At 46.0% G+C, this 27,017-nt stretch overlaps 1 protein-coding gene across 1 annotated transcript in view; it reads left to right on the plus strand.

Annotated features, from left to right (window-relative positions):
* LOC115459607 (polycystic kidney disease protein 1-like 2) overlaps nucleotides 1-27,017 on the plus strand; it is a gene marked incomplete at its 5' end in the record, with an annotated part of 136,946 nt that overhangs the window by 14,760 nt on the left and 95,169 nt on the right. The window contains 8 exon segments of the mRNA XM_030189416.1: nucleotides 3,907-4,048; nucleotides 5,672-5,860; nucleotides 9,254-9,399; nucleotides 13,995-14,189; nucleotides 15,409-15,534; nucleotides 20,886-21,068; nucleotides 22,315-22,439; nucleotides 25,884-26,010. Of these exon segments, the coding sequence (XP_030045276.1) occupies nucleotides 3,907-4,048; nucleotides 5,672-5,860; nucleotides 9,254-9,399; nucleotides 13,995-14,189; nucleotides 15,409-15,534; nucleotides 20,886-21,068; nucleotides 22,315-22,439; nucleotides 25,884-26,010 (1,233 nt within the window).

Here is a 27,017-nt window from a genome sequence, read left to right on the forward strand (position 1 = left end):
ATCGGGGGGGCGCTGCACCCGGGGGGCAGGGCGCATCGGCGATCCGCCCCGGGTGCCAGCCCCCCCCAGGAACACCACTGGCTTTATCGCATGCCCCCTAGTCCTAGTATTTTGGGAAAGAATAAACATCATCATTATCATATTGGAGAAAAAAGCCCTCAACAGAGCCTGTGGTGCTAAGAGTTTTGCTGAAGAAAGCATCTACCATGACTTAAGCTGATCATCGGCCCAAAACCTCCATAACCTCCAAATTTTTCAATTTTCATAAATATATTGTGCTCAAAGACTTTCAAAAATAAACAGCACACTTATCTTGTAGTTTTTAAACCCAATGGGGTCCCGTTTTGCTATCACGTTTTCAAGGGAATAAATGCGTTGATCCTGTGAAAACCAAAATGATATCAGCAACGTTTACATAAATAATGACCAAACTCTTAGAAATGTATTCAAAATCCAGTGAAAATTAAGATCAGTATTTATGTCTCGTATCACTTTCTGTTCTCAGCTGCTGCCTGCGTAATATAAATTCTCTGCTGCTCTCAAGCTTGCAGGTGTCACCTCTATGTAGGTACAGTAGGTATTTACTGTTTTTTTGGAGGGCTCATACGTTCCACCACAAGTGTACCAGTTAGAGTGGAATATAGGCCAGGCCTGGGTCCTTCGTCTGTACATTCCACTGCACCAACCTCTAGGCTATTCCGGGGATCTGCTTGCTGCTGTAACAAGAATGGCCATCATATCTGAAGCTGTCATAGAGCTTGATATGTACTGTCACTGTGGCTAGGAGGAGGTTAGTGACCACTGGGGGAGTAAGGGGGGGGGGGTTATGCCTTAATCCCTCCAGAAGTCATTTAGGCAGTGGCGTACCAAGGGGGGGGGGGCGGTCCGCCCCGGGTGCACGCCGCTGGGGGGGATGCCACGCGCCTGTTAGCTGCGAGTCCGCTCGTTCCCTTCCTGCTGTTCCCTCTGCGCAGAACAGGTTACTTGTTGTTCCGGGGCAGAGGGAGCAGCAGGGAGGGAACGAGCAGACTTGCAGCTAGTTTCGCCGGGGGGAGGGGTTGCACTGCACCCAGGGGGGGGAGTGTAGTTTCACCGGGGGGGGGGGGGGGGCGCATCGGCGATCTGTCCCGGGTGTCAGCCAGGCTAGGAACGCCACTGCATTTAGGGCACCTTTTGGTCACCTAGTCATGATTGAAACAGACCTAGCCAAAAACATTTTATTTTTGGCCCTAGGTGTTTTCATTTTGTTCCATTATTGCAGAAAAAAAGTCTTATCTTTTGGTGCCGCCCATGTCCTGCCTGAAACATACCCCCTTGAAATTTAGACAAGCTGTGGAGCAAAGCCTCTAAAATCAGGGTGTCAAAAATCGCAAACTTGGACGTATTTGAGGGAAAACGTCCTTCTGCCCCTTGTGACTTTTTGGACGTTTTTTTTATTTTGAAAAAGAGCCCCGTTGTCTCTTAACCAGCACACAATTCCCAAAGGGGAACATTATTGAAGGAGATTGATCATGGTTATGATATAAATATCTTTTATTTGTTTCTCTCCAACCTTGTCCCTCTCTCAATCAGTTTTTTATTAATTTTCATAACAGACAGTAAATTTAGTACCAATGACAATAACAATTTAACAAATAGGTCAATGTACTCTGAATATATACGTTTGGAGTATGCAATCATATCAGATGTTATAAATTAATGCCTATATATGTATAGTACCTGTACATTATTTATTAATTAATTCACTGGATGAATATTTAAGCACAGGAGACCAAATTCTATTAAATGCTATAAGGGAACCACATTTCTCAGCTGCTACTTTTTCATATTTAGCAATTAGACCAGTGGCATAGGCAAGGGTGGGCTTGGGTGGGCCCAGGCCCACCCACTTTGGGTTCAGGCCCACCCAGTAGCAGCATACCTATGATGTGGCTGGCAGGGATCCCCAAGCCCCACCAGCCGAAAACTCCCAACAAGTGTCCCTCCTGCATACCTTGTAAGTAGCAGATCTTCGCCTGCAGTGAGCAGTGACATACATACTGCTTGCACCGGCCTCACAGCCTTCCCTCTGATGTATTTCTGCCTAGGCGGAAACAGGAAGTTGCATCAGAGGGAAGGGTGTGGGGCCAACATGAGCAGTGTGTATTAGTTGCTTCTCGCTGCTGGTGAAAATCTGCTATTTAAAAGGTATATGGGAGAGGGGGGATGTTTGAGAGACCATATGGCGTGCAGGCGAGAGAAGGAGAGACCAAATCACCTGTGGGACGGGGCGAGGTTCTTCTGCCCACCCATCTTGGGCCCAGGCCCACCCAAAATTGGGTGTCTGGCTACGCCCCTGAATTAGACATACTGAATTCCACCACATTTCATGAGTTAACTTAGTAAAATCTTTCCAATTCTGACATATCAATTTTATAGCCACTTGGATCAATATACGTATTAATTTATACATATGTGATGGCATTGCAGTATTAATACCAAATTCCCCTGCAATTATGATTTTGTAAGTTAAAGAAATCTTTAAGCTTAAAATGTGAGAAATTGTTTTCTCTATGCGGGACCAATATCCATCCAGTAGTGGACAATGATGTATTAAGTGGTCTAAAGTTCCTATATGATTAATACAAGACCGGCATCGATTGGAGGCATCTTTTGATATTTAGGATTTCCACAATGAATGCGTATGAGATCTATTTGCTAAAAAACAACAAGGCAGACGATCCGCAGACTCCAATGTGGAAAGAAACAGAGCAGATCAGTGATAAATACACACAAAGCTTTTACTGTAGAGTTGTAAGCTAGTACAATGTCCGTCACAGGCTGTGTTTCACCCAAAGGGGCTGCGTCAGTGGCTATACTGTGATCCTCAAAAAACTAAATAGTGTATGAGCTATTCTCCTCCATAAAAGACTACAAAATTATTGACCAAATGAATGCAGCACCATTGTAGATTTAAAAAAAAACCTTGCAGTTGAGATTATGCTAGTTTGTTTGTTTGTTTTTTTTTTATCTACAATGGTCTGCATTCATTTGGTCAATAATTTTGTAGTGTTTTATGGAGGAGAATAGCTTATACACTATTTAGTTAAGACATAAGCATCGCCACACTGGGTCAGACCAAAGGTCCATCTAGCCCAGCACCCTGTCTCCGACAGTGGCCAATCCAGGTCACTATCAACCGACAAGATCCACGGAGCAAAGCATTTTGTACTGCTTGTCCCAGGAATAGTGGATTTTTCCCTACGTCCATTTAATATCATTCTATGGCCTTTTCCTTCAGGAAGTCGTCCAAACCTTTCTTAAACTCTGCTAAGCTAACCGCCTTGACCACATTCTCTGGCAACAAGTTCCAGAGTCGAATTACGCGCTGAGTAAAGAAAAACTTTCTCTTATTTGTTTTAAACTTACTGCACTCCAGCTTCATCGCATGCCCCCTTGTCCTAGTATTTTTGGAAAGCGTAAACAGACGCTCCATATCTATCTTTTCCACTCCACTCGTTATTTTATAGACCTCTATCACCCCTCAGCCGCCTTTTCTCCAAGCTGAAGAGCCCCAGCCGCTTTAGCCTTTCCTCATAGGAAAGTCGTCCCATCTCCTTAATCATCTTTGTCGCCCTTCTCTGCACCTTTTCTAATTCCGCTTTATCTTTTTCGACAATCACAGTATAGCCCCTGACGCAGCCCCTTTGGGCGAAACACGGCCTGTGTCGGGCATTGTACTAGCTTACAAATCTACAATAAAAGCTTTGTGTGTATCTATTTGCATACAGTGGCGGCAGTGCGGGCAAATAGATCTCATTGGGGAAATCCTGAAAAACCGACTGGGTTGCGGCCCTCAAGGACCTAGGCTGGACACCCTTTGGCCTATACCATGTTACTCTCCTCTTCTCTCTTTGGGTTTTTCAGACCAGTCTGCTTCCTCCAGTATGCAGTTTGCTGGGTTTTAGGCCTAGCTCTCTGACGCTGCTGCAAAGCAATTCATCCAGCCTGATGCTGAACGGTTCCTTCCTGAAGGACCAAGAAGTGGCCTTTCGCATTAAAGTGACAGGTGGGTGGCTGCAGCAACAGGCGGTCTCAGGACCTGCCGCCCGATTAACAGCGCTTTCTGATGAAAATCTTTGTAAGAGTAGAAGACATTGGCCCAAGCTCTTGAGCTACATACGTGAAAATTAGACCCTAATAGTAGACAGTGAGCGCGGGACCATCCTGTCTTCCCATTTCCCCTGCTTCCTGCTGTTCCACAGATCTCAGCCAATCTCCAGCTTTGCTCCTATCACTTCAGTAAGGGGCATCGTTATCAACATGAGCTGTCATTTAGGTGTGTTATTTTACCACTAACTTGTGCTGTTTTACCATTTTATACAATGAAACCTAGTTACTAATAACTGGGGTTAACCGTATAATAACATGTCTTAATGATAGGCCATGTTGATAACTACACCCCTAATTCTCTGTGCTTGTCCCATGCAGTCCCCAGTTCAGATGCTGTTTCTGCCTCCAGTCCCTCCAGTGGGACTTGATTCCAGTGGCGTAGCTACGTGGGGCCACGGGGGCCTGGGCCCCCGTAGATTTGTCCCTGGACCCCCCTGCCGACGACCCTCTCAACCCCCCCTCTCGCCGCCAACCCTCCCCCGCCGCCACCGTCGTCACCATCAGCTACCTTTGCTGGCGAGGGGCCCCAACCCTTACCAGCCAAGGTCCTCTTCTTCCGGCGCAAGGCTTCGTTCTGTTTCTGTGAGTCTGACGTCCTGCACGTTGTTACGTGCAGGACGTCAGACTCACAGAAACAGAATGAAGCCTTGCAGATCAGCCAGGTCTACATTCTAATGCAAAAAGTATGGAATTGAAAGAGCACTTATCTTTCAAACCGCTAGCTGCCGGCACTAGGAGGTTCTTCGACTAGAGTTAGTTCCTTCTCTCCCTCACCCCAAGCCGACGATGGCCAGCGTTTCTTGCTGCTTCAGGGTCTTGGTGGCGGGGCTGCTTTGGAAATGGTCTCAGGTTCTTTCCTGCCGTGCCTGTGCTTGTGAGTGATATTGAATATAACGTATCACTTTTGGAAGGTTTTTTTTTTTGGCCGATGATGAACAGAGGATCTATTAAGACCCGTTAAAGCTCTATTAGATGGTTGTAATCTAGGAGCTCTGTGAGGCCTTTTTCCTTCCTGTATCATTTACAGAACGGCACTACATTTAAGGATTTATATCATTTTCATTAGGCGGAAATTTCTGTAATTAAGTATTATCCAACGATTGTGTATTTCCACACCCTAAATATAATTTATAGGTGTAGTTAACATATAGATAGGTAAGAGAGTAAGAGGAGTTAGAAAGTAAGGTGACTAATTTAAAGAAAGGTGTGCATAAGGTCAGAGAGATGGTTAAATATTATATCAGCTAGGGTAGGAGTGGATAGAGTAATGTTTATAGAATAATGCTGGACACTATTTTCCCCAGTGCCTATTTTTTCAGTGCCATTTACCGAATCCAGCCCCAGATCTTTGAAAACACTCAAATTAATCATTTTGCAGCATCGTCAACAATGCATTGAGTAGTTGGCTTCATGCACAAGGTTGCATGATTGGCCCCTTCTGCAACTTAGCATTTATCAAGAAATTGTTGCATTAAATAAACTGCTAGTGGTTTTTTTTTCTCTTTGTATCCCTCTTCAGCCCTGAGCATGAATTATTATGGTGAAGAAATGTATGTTGTCAGCACGCTGCCTCCGCTGGTGGCTCCGGTCTGTACAGTGACACCCGAGGAAGGAACAGTGCTCACAGGCTTCAGGATTTCCTGCACCGCTCCCTGCATCTCGACCAACTCCTGTCCTCCTCTCACTTATTGCTTCTATCCCAGACCAAGTAAGCACTCCTCACTGTCAGCTCCTGCCTTGGGTTTTCTCTGTCTCTGGTAGAAGAGTTCTGACTGCCAGAGACAGACCTGAGAACAGGCTCAGAAGATTCTCCATCAAGCCCGTATCTTGAAGACTTGGGTGATACTCAACTAGGACTGTCGAATCTAACGCCAACACTGGTTGTCCTGGGATCTGTTACCGGTTCTCTGCTGGCGAGAAATAAGGACCTGGCTGCAGAGCCGTAGCGAGGGGAGCTGACACCCGGGGCGGGTCGCCGCTGCGCACCCCCCCCCCCCCGGGTGCAGCATGGCGCACCCTCCTCCTGCTGGAGCGCACTCCCCCGGGAGCGCATACCTCCCCCCCCCACCGGAGTGCATACCTGCGGCGAGGGACGGGCGGGAGGGCCGATCCGCCCCGACTGCACGTTGCTGGGGGGTGTCGGCTCCGCGCTGGTTCACTGCTCTCTCTGTCCCGGAACAGGAAGTAACCTGTTCCGGGGCAGAGAGGGCAGTGCACCAGTGCGGAGCCGACACCCCCCAGCGGCGTGCACCTGGGGCGGACCGCCCCCCCCCCCCCGCCCCCCCTTCCTACACCACTGCCTGGCTGAGTATGAATGTTATGGGAAGTGACATTTAAAAATGCATACAGGCTAGATTAATGTCTCACTGTTCACGTGCTGATCCTGTGTAACTCTGATGCCCTCTACAGGGGTAACTAAATAAAGCAGCCTGTTTTTCACATGGAAATTAGCTATTTTGAAATTGCACATGGGGTACACGCAGAAAAAGGAGGTGCACAGGAAAATAGCACCTATTTTTCCATTGTATATACAGGGCCAGTCCAACCATTAGGCTTAACCAGACAGTCACCTAGTGGAACAGCTTCTGGTTCGGGGTGGGGTGGGGGGGGGGGGGGGGGGGGGTTGGTACAGAAAAAGGCAGCTGCAGTCAAAGCAAAACAATAGATCCTGAGATCCAGACAAACTCAAAGAACCACTGATATGTACTTTTACCTGCAGGAAGAGTGGACGGTTTTCTAATAGTTCATTTACCTGAGTGAATGACCTTTGAAAATTGCTCTCCTTATTTGGCTGAGTGTGATATATAATGATGATGGATTTTTTGGGGAGGGGCAGATTAGGGGCCACTAATTTAATTGGTGGAGGGCTGTAAAGCTAAAGGGTCACCAAGGATGCACAATACCCTTGCAGTGATTCTGTTTCCTCTGGATTCTGTAAATGATGCATACATTTCTGTGTGCAAAACTGCGTACGATCCTGAGATGCGTGTGCAACTAAATGTTCTAACGATCATTTATTGGTGTTAATTGTCAACTTTTTGGATTTTGCCGCACATCTTGCTAAGCACGATTCAGTCTTATAGTGCACAACTCAAAAGGGGGTGTGGCCATGGGAGGGGCGTGGATGGGTCAGGGGTGTTCACTAAAGATATGCACAGAGCTACTGAATACCGGGGATCTGCGCCTAACTTACGCACCAGGATTTACACCAGGATTGGGGTGGTGTAAATCCTCACACCCAAAGTTTGGCGTGGAAATCGGCTCTAAGCGCTGTTCTATAAACGGCATGCAACGCAGAGCGCCGTTTATAGGATATCGCTCTATGCAGATGTTTTCAGTGCCATTTACTGAATCTAGTCCTCTGTCAGGTGAATTTTCGAAAGAGAAGAGCGCCCATCTTCTGACACAAATCGGGAGATGGGCGTCCTTCTCTCAGGGTCACCCAAATCGGCATAATCGAAAGCCGATTTTGGGCGCCCTCAACTGCATTCCATCGCGGGGACGACCAAGGTTCCCAGGGGGGCGTCGGCAGCATACCGAAGGCGGGACGGGGGTGTGCTTAAGAGATGGGCGTCTTCAGTTGATAATGGAAAAAAGAAGGGCATCCCTGACGAGCATTTGGCCGACTTTACTTGGTCCATTTTTTTTCCACGACCAAGCCTCGAAAAGGTGCCCGAACTGACCTGATGACCACCAGAGGGAATCAGGGATGACCTCCCCTTACTACCCCAGTGGTCACCAACCCCTTCCCACCCCCCAAAACATTTAAAAAACATTTTTTGCCAGCCTCTGTGCCAGGCTCAGTTGTCATACCCAGCTCCATCACAGCAATATGCAGGTCCCTGGAGCAGTTTTTAGTGGGTGCAGTGCACTTCAGGCAGGCGGACCCAGGCCCACCCCCCATCTCTTACACTTGTGGTGGTAAATGTTGAGCCCTCCAAACCCCCCCAAAACCCACTGTACCCACATGTAGGTGCTCCCCTTCACCCATAAGGGCTATGGTAGTGGTGCAGAGTTGTGGGGAGTGGGTTTGGGGGGGCTCAGCACACAAGGGAAGGGAGCTATGGACTTGGAAGCAATTTAGGAAGTCCACTGCAGTGCCCCCTAGGGTGCCCAGTTGGTGTCCTGGCATGTGAGGGGGACCAGTGCAGTACAAATGCTGGCTCCTCCCACCACCAAATGCCTTGGATTTGGTTATTTTTGAGATGGGCGTCCTTGGTTTCCATTATCGCCGAAAACCGAGGTCGCCATCTCTAAGGTCGGCGATCTCAACATTTAGGTCGACCATCTCTAAGGTCGACCTAAATGTTGAGATTTTGGCGTCCCCGACCGTATTATCAAAACGAAAGATGGACGCCCATCTTGTTTCGATAATACGGGTTTCCCCACCCCTTCGCGGCGCTGTCCTTAGAGATGGGCACCCTTAGAGATGGTCGTCCCCGTTCGATTATGCCCCTCCACGTGTAAACATTCCCGGGGGCAGTGTTTGGGTAGAGAAGAGATGGAGTTACAATATACACGCATGCTTTATAAATAAAAGCGCGGACAGAGGACATACACATATATGTACCAGCTTGGAACAGGTGTAAGTGTATGTGTGAGGATTTGGGTGCTACTGTGGATAATTCTGGGAATTTGTTTTATAAATGCACATAGACACATGTTTCCTTTATAAAATAGGTGCATTTTGGACATTTTTTTAGGTACCCTGTTATAAAAATACCCAGGGTCCCAAATGTATAGTGTTGTTACTCAGTGGCATACCAAGGGTGGGGCGGAGGTGGCGGTCCACCCTGGGTGCACGCTGCAAGGGGGCGCAGGGAGCAGCTGCACAGCTCTCGGCTCCCCTGGTTCCTTGCTCCCTCTGATATTACTTCCTGTTCTGAGGCAGGGACCTGGCAAAGCCAACAGCCACACGACTGCTCCCAGCACCCCCAGGAGGTAAGAGCAATGCGGCGGGGGGAGGGGGGGGAAGTTGATGTGCCGGGGGGGGGGGGATTCGCAGTGGCGATCCACCCTGGGTGGCAGCCAACCTAGGAACGCCACTGCTGTTACTTAATAACGGGAAACCATGCTGAGTTCTGCCTCTTTCCCATGTCAGATTCCCTCTTACACTGCAGCTCCAATTCTGAAGTTTCATCGGTCTACCTTCCGCTTGGAGAAGAGAAAAATCATTTTGTTTTAAACGTCACTGTTACTGTTAGCAACAGCTTTGGTGACTCTGTGAAGACCACTACAACAGTCAAGGTACGAGTTGCGAAGAGAGAAGGAATCTGTCTCCCAACAGGCTACTGGAAACCTCGATAAGAGTGTGACGCTGCTCCCTAATACGGAGCAGTCAGTCTTCTAAGACTTCATCCAGACTTACGAGTCTTGAATTTTGTGCTTGCAAAAGCAGAGTTACAAGTCCTAGAAGGTTTAAAAAGCAATCCTTATAGGCACCTGGTTTGTAGAATAATAGCGCTTATGTGGGGAGGGGGGGGGGGGTTGATGACAGACATCGGCAGTTATGCACGTGAGTGCTAGGAGCTATTGTATAAACCAGTGATTCCCAGGGGAGGGGGAAGGAAAGGGGGGATTAGAGGGGGGAGGAAGGGGAGGAGTGGGAAAGGATTAGGGACAGGGAATAGGGGTAAAGAAGATAGGGGGTAGTAGATGTATCACGTTTAATGCAAAATGTTGTATGAATAATGCATATTTGTTGCTGGCTTAATGACTAATAAAAATGATTGAAATATAAGCCAGTGATTCCCAAACTGGGTTCCCGGGAACCCTAGGATTCCTCGAATGCTCCGCAGGGGCTCCTCAAGAACTTAGATTATATCAGCGGGGCTGGTGGTTGGGAGGCGGGGATAGTGCTGGGCAGACTTATACGGTCTGTGCCAGAGCCGGTGGTTGGGAGGCAGGGCTGGTGGTTGGGAGGTGAGGATAGGGCTGGGCAGACTTATACGGTCTGTGCCAGAGCCGGTGGTTGGGAGGACGGGCTGGTGGTTGGGAGGCGGGGATAGTGCTGGGCAGACTTATACGGTCTGTGCCACAGCCGGTGGTTGGGAGGAGGGGCAGGTGGTTGGGAGGCGGGGATAGTGCTGGGCAGACTTATACGGTCTGTGCCCTGAAGAGCACAGGTACAAATCAAAGTAGGGTATACACAAAAAGCAGCAAATATGAGTTATCTTGTTGGGCAGACTGGATGGACCATGCAGGTCTTTTTCTGCCGTCATCTACTATGTTACTATGTAGCATATATGTGTTTATGTCAATTGAGGGTTCCTTAGTGTATGAAATATTTTAGGGGTTCCGCCATAGTAAAAAAAATTGGGAATCACTGCTATAAACAGTGTGCCTGATATTCAGACCACAGGACGGAGCCCAGCTACCTCCCGCGGTCGGCGGTCAGCCCAGATATTCAGTGCCGGGCTGTTTCCAGTGACTGGCACTGAAGATCCGGGTGGTTATTTGGCTGGTTTAAATTTAACCGGCCAAGCCGGTTAAGTTTAAACCAGCCAAAGATATTCCTGCTATTTCAGCAGCATAATGAGGATGCCAAACTTTTATTTATTTATTTATTTTTATTTATTTGTTACATTTGTATCCCACATTTTCCCACCTATTTGCAGGCTCAACGTGGCTTACATAGTACCGTAAAGGCGTTCGCCAAGTCCGGTAGAGAAACAAATACAAGGTGATATTGTGGTCGAATAAAGGTACCTGTGTTTCAGGTATAGTGGGGATCGAGGAGAGGAAAGGTTATATAGTATCCATTACGAGCTTTGGTTTTGCTGTGTTGCAGAGTGTAGGTATTTATGTTGGGTCGGTGGGATATGCCTTTTTGAACAGCAGGGCCATGCCTAGGGTCTCCGGCGCCCCCCCCTCCCCGAAAACGATCACTACACTACCCGCCCTCTTCTCCCCAGATCCTTTTCCTTTTTGTTTAAATTTACCTCTCCGGCGCGCGGCAGCGTAGCGTTAGTGAGAAGGAGGCGGTGCTCCCCCGCCCCGACGTGTCTTCTTCCCTTCGCTCAGTGTCTCGCCTTCTTCTGACGTCATTTCTGACGTCAGAAGAAGGCGGAACCGAGCGAAGGGAAGAGACTGACACGTCGGGGCGGGGGAGCGCCGCCTCCTCACTAACGCTACGCTGCCACGCGCCGGAGAGGTAAATTTAAACAAACAAAAAAAAGGACAAGGATCTGGGGAGAAGAGGGCGAGGTAAGCATGGTGCGGCGGGGCGCCCCCCAGAGGATGGCGCCCTCCTGCCATGCTTACCTCGCTTACCGTGTCGGCACGGCCCTGTTGAACAGGTTGGTTTTTAGTGATTTCCTGAAGTTAAGGTGGTCATAGATTGTTGTCACAGCTTTTGGCAGTGAGTTCCATAGTTTTGTGCTTATATAGGAGAAGCTGGATGCATAGGTTGCTTTGTCTTGAAGTCCTTTGCAGTTTGGGTAGTGAAGGTTTAGGTATGTTGGAGATGATCTGGTTATGTTTCTGATTGGTAGGTCTATGAGGTCTGTCATGTATCCTGGGACTTGGCCGTGGATAATTTTGTGGACCAGGGTGCAGATTTTAAAGGTAATACATTCTTTGATTGGAAGCCAGTGCAGTTTTTCTCGGAGGGGGTTTGGCAGTTTCGAATCGCAATTTACCAAATATCAGCCTGGCTGCTGTGTTTTGAGCGGTCTGGAGTTTCTTAGTGAGTTGTTCTTTGCATCCCGCATAGATTCCGTTGCAGTAGTCTGCATGGCTTAGTACCATTGATTAGGTTACGAAATATTTCCCTCGGTAAGAAAGGTTTTACGCGTTTAAGTGTCCACATTGCATGGAACATTTTCTTTGTTGTAGAGTTCACTTGGCTCTCGAGTGTGAGGTTGCGGTCGATTATAACGCCAAGTATTTTCAGGCTGTCTGAGATAGGGAGGGTGTGTTCTGGGGTGATTAAGGTTGTGGGTTTGTACGTATTGTGTTGAGATGAGAGGATGAGGCAGTGTGTTTTTTCAGTGTTCAATTTCAGTTGAAAAGAGTTTGCCCATGAGTCCATGGTGTTCAAGCCAAGTTTGATTTCATTGTTGATTTCTCTTAGATCATGTCTGAAGGGAATGTATATTGTGACGTTGTCTGCGTAGATGAACGGGTTGAGGCCTTGCTTTGATAAGGACTTGGCCAGTGGGATCATCATTATGTTGAAAAGTGTAGGTGATAGTGGTGATCCTTGAGGTACTCCACAATCTGCTTTCCAGGGTGGTGATATATTTAAGTTTGATTTCACTTAGTATGTTCTGGTGGTTAGAAAACCCTTGATCCAGCTAAGTATATTTCCACCGATCCCGAAGTAGTCTAAGAGTCTTTGTAGTATATTGTGGTTTACCATGTCGAATGCGCTCGGCATATCAAATTGGAGGAGAAGTATGTTTTTACCTTTAGCTATTTCCTGCTTGAATTTGGCCATGAGAGTAACTAGCACTGTTTCAGTACTGTGGAGAGGGCGGAATCCCGATTGTGATTCATGTAATATTGAGAACTTGTCCATGTAGTCGGTAATCTGTTTGGTCTCCGTGCTCTCCATGAGTTTAACTGCTAGTGGGATAGATGCAACTGGGCAATAGTTGGAAAGTTCGGATGTTTTTTTCTTGGTATCTTTTGGGTTGGGGTAGGCAGGATGTTGCCATATTCCTCAGGGAAAAGATCTTGTTGGAACATGTAGTTTAGGTGGGATGTGAGGTCTGTTATGAAGCAGTCAGGGGCGGATTTTAGTAAGTAGCTGGGGCAGGTATCCAGTTTGCAGTGGGTGTTGGAGAAACTTTTGATCGCCTGGGTGACTGTTTCAATGGTGAGGGGCGTGAAGTTTGACCAAGTTCGGTCGGCTGGGTATTCTCCAGGGTTTGGATCCAGACTGTTGATGAAATTTTCAATATCAGTATTGTTCTGAGGTAGCGTTTTGCGTAGATTTGTAATTTTTTCATTGAAGTATTTGGCGAGTTTGTCGGCTGATGGGATGTCTGTATTGGTTGCAGTGACTGATGTAGTGTCTAGTAGCTTGTTCACAAGTTAGTATATATATTATTCACAAGTTGGTATATATATTGACCAGTTGCACCTTGTTGACCCGTGGAGATTATGTAATCCCACTTCGAGAGAATTCACCTTTTTTTTTTTCCTCTCCCCATAAAAGTTTCTCTAGATTGGATTACTTCTTAATTTCTAATTCTCTAGTTCAACAAATTAAAAATTCCTCAATTTCATCTATAGTAGTTTTGGATCACGCTCCAATCTCATTATCTTTGAGTTGGTCACCCTTATCTGCTAGACAATCTCCATTACGGAGGCTACCCTCCAATTTACTTAGTGATGAGGATATTCTCTTAAAACTCATATCTTTTATTAAACAATTTTTTCAAATCGATACCCCAACTTCAATAAATCCTAATACAGTGTGGGAAGCTTTCAAAGCTGCTATAAGAGGCGAATTTATCTCTCTAGCCGCTTATAAAGCAAAACAAGAGAGAGCCCAAATATCTGAATTAGAATCACAAATTAAAACAACAGAAGCTAACTACATACAATCTAATAGTACACTATTACTCAATTCCCTTTATAATCTAAAATACAAATTAAATACTGTCTTCTGATCTTTTGATTCATTTATTTTTATATTGTCTGAATGGCATTTATGACTGAGCTTTTTCTAATTGCTTGCGTTGTATGCTTTATTTATTATATATGTTTGTGTCTTGAGTTATTAATTAGTTATTATGCATGTTCACTTTAAACCATCTAAAAACCTGGAGGCAGTCTAAAAGTCTTTTAAATAAATAAATAATAAATCCGTATTTCTTTTTGCGGGGTTTCAGGTGAAAACTGAAGACTTCAGCAGTGGCAACCAGACTCTGCTTTCTATTGTATCTGAGAAAGCAAGCACTGTTCTGAAAGGCGAGGACAGCGGTAACTCACTGATACAGCTCTATAAGTCTGTGTCTTCCGTCCTTAATCAGAGGGGTCAGGAAGAAAGCCTGAACTCTTCCCTGAGAACAGACACCAAGAAGGAGGTTAGTCAGAGCCTCTTGTGACATCCTTTCTCCTACCTTTGCTTCCTTATCACAATGTGTAATTGCCAGTGTAAAATACTAAAGAAATGTGAACATGATATTTCCCAACTCTGGAATTCGTTGCCAGAAAATTAAAGGTGGTTAGCTTAGCAGAGTTTTAAAAAAGGTTTGGACGGCTTCCTAAATTGGACTTAGGGAAAATCTGCTTATTCTGGGATAAGCAGTATAAAATGTTTTTTACATTTTTGGGATCTTGCCAGGTATTTGTGATCTGGATTGGCCACTGTTGGAAACAGGATGCTGGGCTTGATGGACCTTTGTTCTGTCCCAGTATGGCAATACTTATGTACATATAGAAGCCCTGTGCAAAAGGGGTTTCGTATCTTTTTTGGGGAGCCACACAAATAGCAGTCCTAACTTGAAAGGATAAGTTATATGTTTAAGTTTAGGTTTGCTTATTCAGCAATCCTATCTATACAAACACAAGCGCTAAATATTGGGCATGAAGATAAACAGATAAATCTTATTTTTATGTGGCTGCATTTCTCAATGTTGCCTCTATTATTTTTATCTAGTTTAAGAAAGACTGTTCCAGAGTTTAAAAAGGCATGAGATAAGCATGTGGGATCGCTTAGGAACAGGAAGAATTAGGGGTTACAGAGGATGGGCAGATTGAATGGGTCATATGGCCTTTATCTGCCGTCATGTTTCTATGTTTCTATTCCACCAATGCCTAAGAGCCAACATCATCAGTGATGTCACAATGGCTCAATTGTCCTATTCTTGGCTTACTTTCCTCCCTTAGTGTGAAGAGTTTCAGTCTCTGGTAACCAGAGCTCATATTGTGATGTCATAATGGGAATAGGCTTAGGAATAACCTAAGGAAGTATTATTTCACAGAAAGGGTGGTGGAGGCGTGGAATGGTCTCCCTGTGGAGGTGGTGGAGTTGAGGACTGTTCCAGAGTTTAAAAAGGCATGGGATAAGCATGTGGGATCGCTTAGGAACAGGAAGAATTAGGGGTTACAGAGGATGGGCAGACTGGATGGGTCATATGGCCTTTATCTGCCGTCATGTTTCTATGTTTCTATATGAGTCAGACAGTGCTACTCACATGTTGACTGGTACCCTCCCTGACATCCTGATAAAACCCACACAGTGTAATCAGCTCTGACTGCAACTTCATCTTCCTTTCTTTTGTCATCTGCTTTCATTCCAAGCTGAGAGAAACCATGCTGGTCACCTTGTCTGCGGTGAACGTCACTTCCATGGAGACAGCTCTCGAGATGTCCGAGGTGCTGAGAGAGATTACTCACAAGAGCGAGGAGCTGTCAGCCACCGCACAGGTACAGAGAGATGTAGCCCCAGGTTTGGCAGACGTACCCTGCAGTATTTTATAGGAAGGAGGGGAGGCCATTAGGATACTTGTCAGAATTGTCCTAGCAGCAAGATCTCGTATCTCTCTCTCCATGGCCAAGGAACCAAACCAACACTCAGCAAAACATAAGCTTTTCGTAAGAGAACCCTGGTGACACAGTTCAGTTGAAGTGTCTTGACCCAGGAAGTGTCAAGTGCATTCTCAGGACCTGTGAACTACAAAAACAAAATAGACATTCTGATACTCGTGGAGGGGCATTTTCGATATGACGTCTAAGTCCTACTTTGGATATTTTGAAAAAAACTGTCCAAAATCTAAATAGGAAAGAAGGTCATTTTCAAAAAAGAAAAACATCTATCTTTTTTTTTTTTTTAAATACTCTTTTGAACAAGGTTTTGTGATTTGGACGTTTTGTTTTTTGGTCCATTTTCGAAAGAAAAAAAAAGTTCAAGTGGAAAAGGCACAAAATCAAGCCATTGGGATGTAGGAGGAGCCAGCATTTTTAGTAGACGTGTCCCCCTGACATCCCAGGAAAGCAATAGGGTACCCTAGGGGGCACTGCAGTGGAATTCATAGAATACTCCCAGGTACACATCTCACCATTGCTCCCTTACCTTGTCTGCTGAGCCCCCCAAAACCCACTACCCCCAACTGTACACCACTACCATAGCCCTTACGGGTGAAGGGGGCACCTACCGTTCAGTGAATCCAGACTGCCCCAATTTGACTGCCCCTATCGGACCGACCGTTCACTTGTCTATTAGATTGTAAGCTCTTTGAGCAGGGACTGTCTCTCTTTGTTAAATTGTACAGCGCGGCGTAACCCTAGTAGCGCTCTAGAAATGTTAAGTAGTAGTAGTAGTATTACATATAGCAGTGATTTAACCAGAGCTGAGATTGTGATGTCATAATGCCTCATTCCACCAATGCCTAAGAGCCAACCTCATCAGTGATGTCACAATGGCTTGATTGTCCTATATTTGTCTCACTCTTATCTATTAGATTGTAAGCTCTTTGAGCAGGGACTGTCTCTCTTTGTTAAATTGTACAGCGCTGCGTAACCCTAGTAGCGCTCTAGAAATGTTAAGTAGTAGTAGTAGTATTACATATAGCAGTGATTTAACCAGAGCTGAGATTGTGATGTCATAATGCCTCATTCCACCAATGCCTAAGAGCCAACCTCATCAGTGATGTCACAATGGCTTGATTGTCCTATATTTGTCTCACTCTTATCTATTAGATTGTAAGCTCTTTGAGCAGGGACTGTCTCTCTTTGTTAAATTGTACAGCGCTGCGTAACCCTAGTAGCACTCTAGAAATGTTAAGTAGTAGTAGTAGTAGTATATGTGGGTACAGTGGGTTTCTGGTGAGTTTTGGAGGGCTCACAGTTTCCTCCACAAATGTAACAGGTAGGGTCTCAGTCCACTTGTCTGCAGTGCACTGCATCCACCACTAGACTACTCCAGGGACCTGTATGCTGGTCTAATGGACCTGAGTATAACATCTGAGGCTGGCAAGTAATGTTTTTCATCACATTTTTGGGGTTGGAGGGGGTTAGTGACCACTGGGGGAAAAAGGGGAGGTCATCCCTGATTTCCTCCAGTGGTTATCTGGTTATTTTGGGCACCTTTTTCTGCCCTATTTGTTATAAAAATAGGTCTAGCTCAAAATGTCTTAGTTTTAGTCCTGGACTGCTTTGTTTTGTTCCATTATGATTGAAAAATGTCTAAGTCTTAGGAACGCCCAAGTCCCGGTGTGAAAAACGCCCCTGATACGCCCCCCTGAGATTTGGACGCACTTCTGACAGACTTAATAGAAAAACATCTAAAAATAGGTTTTGAAAATACTGATTTGGAATTTTTGGGAGAAAAACGTCCAAGTGCTGCTTTATGTCACTTTTGACATTTTTCAGTTTTGAAAATGAGCCCATTGTTCACCCAAGAGACATATCACCAAACCTTTTTTTTTCTTGACTTTTTGATCTAATCTAGGCTTTTTGAAATCCCTTCAGGCTTATTTTCGAAAGAGAAGGACGCCCCTCTTTCGACAAAAATCGGAAAAGGGGCGTCCCTCTCACAGGGTCGCCCAAATCGGCATAATCGAAAGCTGATTTTGGGCATCCCCAACTGCTTTCCGTTGCTGGGACGACCAAAGTTCACGGGGGCGTGTCGGAGGCGTAGCGAAGGCGGGACTTGGGTGTGCCTAACACATGGGTGTCCTTGACCCATAATGGAAAAAAAAGAGCGTCCCTGACAAGCACTTGGACGACTTTACCTGGACCTGTTTTTCTTATGACCAAGCCACAAAAAGGTGCCCAAACTGACCAGATGACCACCGGAGAGAATCAGGGATCACCTCCCCTTACTCCCCAAGTGGTAACTAACCCTCTCCCACCCTAAAAAAAAAATCTTTAAAAATCTTTTGTGCCAGCCTCTATGCCAGCCTCAAATGTCATACTCAGGTCCATCACAGCCATATGCAGGTCCCTGGAGCAGTTTTAGTGGGTGCAGTGCACTTCAGGCAGGCGGACCCAGGCCCATCCCCCTCCCTACCTGGTGGTGATAAATGTGAGCCCTCCAAAACCCACCAGAAACCCACTGTACCCACATGTAGGTGCCCCCCTTCACCCATAAGGGCTATGGTAGTGGTGTACAGTGGTGGGTAGTGGGTTTTGGGGGGCTCAGCACATAAGGTATGGGAGCTATGTTCCTGGGAGCAATTTGTGAAGTCCACTGCAGTGCCCCCTAGGGTGCCCGGTTGGTGTCCTGGCATGTCAGGGGGACCAGTGCACTATGAATGCTGGCTCCTCCCATGACCAAAGGGCTTGCATTTGGTCGTTTCTGAGATGGGCATCCTTAGTTTCCATTATCGCTGAAAATCAGAAACGACCAAGTCTAGGGACGACCATTTCTAAGGACGACCTAAATTTCAAGATTTGGGAGACCCCGACCGTATTATCGAAACGAAAGATGGACATCCGTCTTGTTTCGATAATACGGGTTTCCCCGCCCCTCCGCCGGGACGTTTTGCGAGGTTGTCCCCTTCGATTATGCCCCTCCTTGTCTTTTTGTCAGTATAGATAGCCAGAGAAGGGAAACCAGGATGGTAAATGTAACTCAGAGCTTAGCTGGCAGCTCAGTTGTTTGTTCTGTTTATTAGATAGCCATAAGCGAAGACATTTCACCATGGATAAAGGGAACCTTAATTGTTTTCTCAGACTGTGATATTAGTGATATCATTCTCCCCTCACAGAATTTATTGTCACAATAATATCTCCTCTGATGTCAACAGATTCCAGTTTGGATTGCTGCCTCCCATACTCTGGATACTTCCCCGGGGCCTAAAGTTCAGTAAAAGATTGGCATGACGCTAAGAATGTGCCTTAAAATATCTCATGTATCCTGCACTCATAAACTGATCACGATCAGTTACTCATTACTGATGCACTCTCATTTTAAACTGACAGGGAAATAATGACATTTTGTTGTCTTGTTTTGTATTTTTTCCCCATTCAAAACAACACCAAAGAAAAGAGAATGCTTTTGCTCAAGCAATCGACACACACGGAAGAACAAAAAAAAAAAAAAAAACCTCCGCACAGGTAAACTCAGGTAAACAAGCACAGCATATGCTGCCTGTTGGCTGAAACGCTGTGTGTCAGCGCTCCTGTGTCTCGAACACGTTGTTTTGGAACTCCTGAAGCAGGCCTCTGTGGCCGAAACACGATTTGTGTTGAGTCCATTTTAATTTGAATAAAGCCTCTGATGTGAACTTTTTTAGTCCATTAGATGTTTTTATTTTGTATCATCCTTCGTGTCACCCCTCCGCTGTGCTTGTTTACCTTCACTTAAGCAATATCATGTATTGGGGAGGCTCCATCTCTCTGTCTGTCTATCTGTCCATCGGTACATATAGACAGAAACATATATATATACACACAAATGCGCTCACACACACACACATACACAGACAAATATACATGCACATGAACACACATACACAGAAACACACAAAGACAAATACATATATGCCTCATGTAGCCCTTGTCACCCTAATGAGACAAACTTTACCATGTATTTTCATACCCAATCCCTTGACAGAAATGCATGAGTTTACCATGAAGGAAAGGAATGGAAGACGTAATAGGCCAAATTGACTGGCTAATGAGCAGCAAATCACCTGGAACAGATGGTAAACACCTCAGAGTCCTGAAAGAACTCATAAATGAAATTTCAGATCTACTAATCTGTAATAGTAATCTGTAATCTATCATAAAATCATTTACCGTACCTGAAAGTGGCCAACACAATGTCAATTTTTAAAAAGGCTCCTGGGATGATCCAGAAACTACAGACCAGTGAACTTGATGCCAGTACCAGCTAAACTGATAGAGACTATTATAAAGAACAAAATTACTAAACATATAGACAAACATAGTTTTAATGGAGCAGTCAACACGGATTTACTACTACTACTACTTAACATTTCTAAAGCGCTACTAGGGTTACGCAGCACTGTACAATTTAACATAGAGGGACGGTCCCTGCTCAAGGAGCTTACAATCTAAGAGACAAGTGAACGGACAGTCCGATAGGGGCGGTCAAATTGGGGCAGTCTGGATTTAGTGAATGGTAAGAGTTAGGTGCCGAATGCAGCATTGAAGAGGTGGGTTTTAAGCAAAGACTTGAAGATGGGCAGGGAGGGGGCTTGGCGTAAGGGCTCAGGAAGGATTTAGTCAAGGGAAGTCTTTCTTCACCAATCTGCTATATTTTTATGAAGGCATGAATAACATAGTAACATAGTAACATAGTAGATGACGGCAGAAAAAGACCTGCATGGTCCATCCAGTCTGCCCAACAAGACAACTCATGTGTGCTACTTTTGTGTATACCCTACTTTGATTTGTACCTGTGCTCTTCAGGGCACAGACCGTATAAGTCTGCCCAGCACTAGCCCCGCCTCCCAACCACCGGCTCTGGCATAGACCGTATAAGTCTGCCCAGTGCTATCCCTGCCTCCCAACCTCCAGTCCCGCCTCCCACCACTGGCTCTGGCACAGATCGTATAAGTCTACAGATAAAGGTGGGTCCATTGATATCGTTTATCTGGATTTTCAGAAAGCTTTTGGACCAGCACATACCAGCTGAAAGAAAAAGCCCTGGTGAAGAAAACCACAGTTGAATATCTCTGTAGAGAAAATGATACCTTTTATTCCCCCCCCCCCCCCCCCTATCATGTTCAGCCTAAAGCCCTATAAGCAATTAAATACATTCATGGGTCATTAGTCAAACTGAAAACGCTTTCTTATCCCTTCCCCAGGTAGAGGCCAGCAGCACGTTGAAGGATGTGAGTGAGATATTACTAAGTGTCAGCAGCGAAGATGGGGAGGGGGACCAGAGGCGGAAGGACGCCACTGGTTACCTGTTCAACGCAGTCAACAATGTACTGGAAGCCACTTTGAAAAATGGGACAGATGAAAGTGTAGGAAGTGACACAGCCCAGGTAGGTCTCACTTCACTTCCCAACAGGATGGCCATAGATTGTTCTCACACATGGTGCTGTTGTCCGTATAGTTTCTGTATATGTAAGGTCTATAAGATGAAATTCCCACTATAGTCACCTATGTGATTCTGCTGTTTGATTGGAGTACCAGCCCCCGGATTCTATACATGATGCCCATCAAAGATGTGTGCCCACCTAAATTGGCTGAGCCAATTATTGACAAGAATTGTGTGCTAATTGGCACCAATTTGGATTTTGGCACACATCTTGCTACAAGTACTGCTCTATAGCAATGTGCACCCAAATCCTATAGTGTGGAACCCAAAAGGGGGTGTGGCCCTGGGAGGTAATCTCACAGTGCAGCATCCAAAAGGGGGTGTGGCCCTGGGAGGTAATCTCATAGTGCAGCATCCAAAAGGGGGTGTAGCCATGGGAGATAATCTCATAGTGCAGAATCCAAAAGGGGGTGTGGCCATGGGAGGTGCTTGGGCAGGTCAGAGGCTTTCCTTAAATGTGTGCACGGTGTTATAGAATACTGGGGATGTCCGCCCAAATTGGGCGTGGGGAATTTACACCTGGTTTCAGCGGGCATAAGTCCTGAAGCCCAAATCTGAGCACCAAAATCAGCACGCAGCGCTGCCCTGTAATGGGTACTGATTTTTGAGTGCCCCTAGCATTGAGCACCGATTTATTTCAGTTCCGATTTTTGAGTGCCATTTGCTGAATTTAGCCTCATATGTGTTTGTTTCATTGGGACAGTCCTGGTTGGGGTCTCTATCTTCACTCTCCATCCCAGCCTGCTAAATTCAGAGACAGGATCTGTCAGGTCAAAAATAAAGCATACTTGTACCATTTCTTGAGAGCCCTTTGTGCTTCTTTTTTTGGAATATAAAATTTGCAGGCATGAGAGGATCTGGTGAGAAGCTTGAGAAGTCCATATGGATCCTGACTGGGCTCTTTTGGTTCAGCTGCTGGTGCATTGTTGGCTTGAACTCCCTTTAGGGTTGTCATCATTGGGGGTGTGCTGGGGGATGCAGTAAGCACTGCGGGAGTTCATAACTGTAAGCTGTATCTGTAAGCTGCATTTCTAGATGGGACACTCGAGGAAACTGTCCCCCATAACACTTCTGAAGCACGTTCTACCTGAGAGACTTCAGTTTTGCTTCTGGAAATGTGGGAGCCTGTTACAGGTTTCCTGAAATCAGACAATGTGGATTAAATTCTGTTTATCCTGTACCCCTTGCAGACGGTGGTGTCTCAGCACTTGTTAAGTACAGTGGACAACCTGCAGAGCGCTTTGCTGATAGGAAAGTTGCCAGACACACAGCCTCTGGTACTGACCGCACCCTCGGTTGCCATGTACATAAACAGGTAAAGTGGCTCACTGTTTGGGTACTGCAGTGGAGTACCAAGGGCAGGGCGGGGCGGTGGGGGCAGTTTGCCCTGGGTGAATGCTGCTGGAGGGTGCAGAGAGCAGCCGCGCGCCTGTCGGCTCCACTGATTCTCTGCTCCCTCTGCCCCGGAACAGGTTACTTCCTGTTCCGGGGCAGAGGGAGCAGGGAGCCAGTGGAGCCGACAGCCGCAAAGCTGCTCCCAGCAGCTAAGAATGCACTGGGGGGGGGGTGTCATTGCGCCGGGGGGGGGGTCGTACTGCACCCTGGGGGGACGGACGCCGCTGCACCTGGGGGGGGGGGGGTGCGCAGCTGACCTAGGATCGCCAATGGGGTACTGCCTTGGGGTACCCTACTAATGTCTTCACAGATTTACATAAAAAGGTTAAATGGTGGTTGATCAGGGTTTACAGAGGCAGCAGTATCCTATTGTACACTTCAGACTTGAACAACAGAACTGGGCTTATGCGGAGGATGAAATTTGGTAATAAAGGGGGACAAAGTTTCCAGCATTCAGGAGAGTCAAACAGTGGAAGAAGTTATCAAGAAAGGTGGAGGAGTCTTCATTACTGGAAGCTTCTAAGAGCATGTTAGACAAATGTCTACCTGGGATGGTTTAGGTGCAGTGAATGGTGCCTGGATTAGATCAGTGCTTCTCAGCCTTCTCCCGGCAGCAAACCTAGGGGCCCTTTTACTAAGCCGTGTAGGCGCCTACGTATGCTCAATGTGCGTCAATTCGGAGTTAAACACCGGGGGGTGGGGGGGTAATCATCATTCTATGCGTGTAGATGATTACGACATGGTTAACGCAGGAGAACTTGCCGCTAAGTCAACGGCTGGCGGTAAGGTCTCAGACCCAAAATGGACGCGCGGCAATTTTCATTTTGCTGCATGTCCATTTTCGGCAAAAATTTTTAAAAAGGCCTTTTTTTTACAGGCGTGCTGAAAAATGGATCTGCATGCGCCCAAAACACGTGCCTAAACTAGCATAGCCCATTTTTCAGAGCACCTTAGTAAAAGGACCCTCTAGCCAGTTAGGTCTTCCGGATTGCCATGACGAATATGCATGAGATAAGTGCCAAATCCTTCCGAGAAAAGTTGCATTGGCTCCCAATCAAAGAACGGATCATCTTCAAAATCTGCACCTTAGTCCACAAAATCATATACGGCGTAGTCCCAGAATACATGACAGACCTCATAGACTTACCAATAAGAAACAAAGTTAGATCATCAAGATCCTACCTAAACGTACACTACCCAAATTGCAAAGGCCTGAAATACAAAACAACTTACGCAGCCGGCTTCTCCTACATAAGCGCACAACTATGGAATGGGCTCCCAAAAGCTGTGAAAACAATCCACGACCACTTGAACTTCAGGAAATCACTAAAAACCAACCTCTTCAAAAAGGCCTACCCCAACGACCCCACATAACCCTCTTCACCTACCAACACAGCATGACTATGATCGAACAGGACAACACGCAATCTTCATCCATTCCAACCCTCCACTTCTACCTCATACGATCACTATACAACTTTGTATCTGTTATCTACCAACTAGGAGTGGCCTAGTGGTTAGGGTGGTGGACTTTGGTCCTGAGGAACTGAGTTCAATTCCCGGCACAGGCAGCTCCTTGTGACTCTGGGCAAGTCACTTAACCCTCCATTGCCCCATGTAAGCCGCATTGAACCTGCCATGAGTGGGAAAGCACGGGGTACAAATGTAACAAAAATAAAAAAATGTAAGCCACATTGAGCCTGCAAATAGGTGGGAAAATGTGGGGTACAAATGCAACAAATAAATAAAATGTGACATCGATACCCCCTTACCATTTATTCCTGGGTGATAATTGTAACTCAGCTCCATATTGCTTTTTATGGCTGATACAGAAAACTGTCCTGCCTTTGCGAAGTAGGACACATGGGCTAGTCCAAGCACAACCGTTGCAAAAAGGATTGAACTCAAACACTGCTCACCCTGTCATCGTCAGGCACACTGAGACCAGATCCAGGACTGGTTTTTATGGATGTTCTCTCTTTCCTTTTCACACATCTCAGCCATCTTATTCCAGAAAAAAATAGTTCAAAGCTGCAACACTGGACATTCTGAAGCCTTAAGGTGACCTGCTCCGGTTAGCTCTGGTTCCCCTTCAATAAGACATATCTAAACACTTTAGAAGCCTTCTTGCTGTCGAATGTTTCTCTTTTCCCTGATTTGTGACTGTGATGTACTTGTAGAGTTTATCATATCAGCAGTCGTGAAATCTAAGGTCCCCATAACTCATCTTACCAAGATAGTGATAGCGTAAGTTTGGCTACTTTTGGCTCTGAAGGATCAGCACTACAGGGTCAGAAGGGAGCCCAGGCAACACGTTCATTCAATCCTTGCTTTATCAGCTTGACTAATTCTATTTATTTATCTGTTTAAATAGCATTTGAGATTCAGTTTTTCACATTAAAACATCAAAGCAGAGTACAGAATAAAACAATCAGCAAATCAAATAAAATCAAATTCAGAACTGAACAAAAACCAAGGACAGGATCCAACATTTAAGCCATAACCTGCCACAAGCCATGTAAAATGATAATCACCAATCACATTTTAGTTCTGCATGAACATCTGCCCACTCTTCAGAAGGAAGGGATCCCCAGAAGCTTAGCCGGCGGTGGGGATAGTGCTGGGCAGATTTATACGGTCTGTGCCAGAGCCGGTGGTGGGAGGCAGGGATAGTGCTGGGCAGACTTATACGGTCTGTGCCAGAGCCGGTGGTGGGAGGCGGGGCTGGTGGTTGGGAGGCGGGGATAGTGCTGGGCAGACTTATACGGTCTGTGCCAGAGCCAGTGGTTGGGAAGCGGGGATAGTGCTGGGCAGACTTATACGGTCTGTGTCCTGAAAAAGACAGGTACAAATCAAGGTAAGGTATACACAAAAAGTGACACGTGAGTTTATCTTGTTGGGCAGACTGGGTGGACCGTGCAGGTCTTTTTCTGCTGTCATCTACTATGTTACTATAAGTCACTGCAAAATCAGTGAGGAGACTGTCTCATAGCGGGTGGGCCACTGAATTTTCATCTTAACATGGGCCTGGCAGAAGTTCTGTTGTCTGTGCCATCAGTTGCCACGGGAGTAAAATGATCCAAATGGAGGCTCATAGACCAAAAATCTCAAGTTAAACACCAGACTCCCTAATTGTTTTGTGAATTGTTCCCAAAGGTACTTGGTAAGGGAATAATGTAATATTCACTCTGTCAAAATCCATTTTGTCAAGGGAGAATCCTTTCTATCCAAATATGTGAAAAAAATCACTTCAGATCCTAAAAGTAATTACAGTGGAACCTAGCTACTCTAGTCGCCCTGACTTTCTCATGCCCACACCCTCTCTGTTCTCATTGCTTTCTGGTATCTCCTTTTCCTTGGACAGGTTACAGACGGACAGTTTGGATGGCACCTCGGTGAATGTCACCAACCCCACTTCTGCAAGCTTTACATTACCCTCTCTGACCACCGTCAGGGTGCCAGGGGAAAGCGATGCCATTGTGGATTTAAGGGCAAGTGAACAAGTATTACTTCATTGTTATGACACAATATTGCTAGGTTGTCAATTTGTACATGCAAGTTGCATATCGATTTGACCTAGCATGCTTATCCGTTGGCCAGGTGTGTTATACAATACTAAGATGTACGTATGGCATAGTAATACCCCTTCCTAACAGAGAAGAGAGACTCAATGGTGCAATGAAGAACACGGAAAACAAATGCAGGGTGGAAGAAAATCCAATCCAAGAAACCAGTCAGAACTCATGGAATGAGAACTCCAAATAGACTTTATTAGGACCCTACACGGTCCGTGTTTCGGCTATAAAGCCTTCATCAGGGGTCGATATGCTGATGTTCTGTTGAGCATATGATACTCCTGGAGCACTGAAAATAACACAAAGTCAAAATCAGAGATAGAGATAGTAGTCACTGGTGATAGAGATAGTAGTCACTGTATTAGTTCGCAGTGATCGCCAGTGACTACTATCTCTATCTCTGATTTTGACTCTAATGGCATCTGGGCACCCAGATTCTGTTCCAGAACACGAGCGCAACCCAGGATCAGGGTACCTAAAATCTAGACCTGAAGTAACTGTGGGCACTTAAATGTAGCATGGATGCCCAAATATTCTGTAAGTAGTGTGCGTAAGTGCTGGCACCGCCCATGGCCCTCCCATTCTCTGCCCATATGAATGCACCCCCCCTTGAATTTACATCCTATGCTATTTATGCCCTTACAGAACAATGCCTAGCTACTCTGTGGCCACTTATTCATGTGAGTACACATTTATCCATGAAAGTGTGGGTATTCTGTACATTTACAAGTTCAAGTGGCATGTAAGTGCAGGTGCCCAGTTATAGAGTTGCCCTTTTAGCCCACTGTTGCAATGAGAATCCTCAGCTAGGTGGTGGGGGGCACCTCCTTGGAAGCCTGTGATCATGGCATGGCATAGCTTGCATCATGGATTTCATATACGGTACTTTCTTTGTCGCTAGAGGACCCTAACTTTCGGCCACT

Source organism: Microcaecilia unicolor, unplaced genomic scaffold (genome assembly GCF_901765095.1).
Source record: "Microcaecilia unicolor unplaced genomic scaffold, aMicUni1.1, whole genome shotgun sequence".
NCBI classification, from domain to species: Eukaryota; Metazoa; Chordata; class Amphibia; order Gymnophiona; family Siphonopidae; genus Microcaecilia; species Microcaecilia unicolor.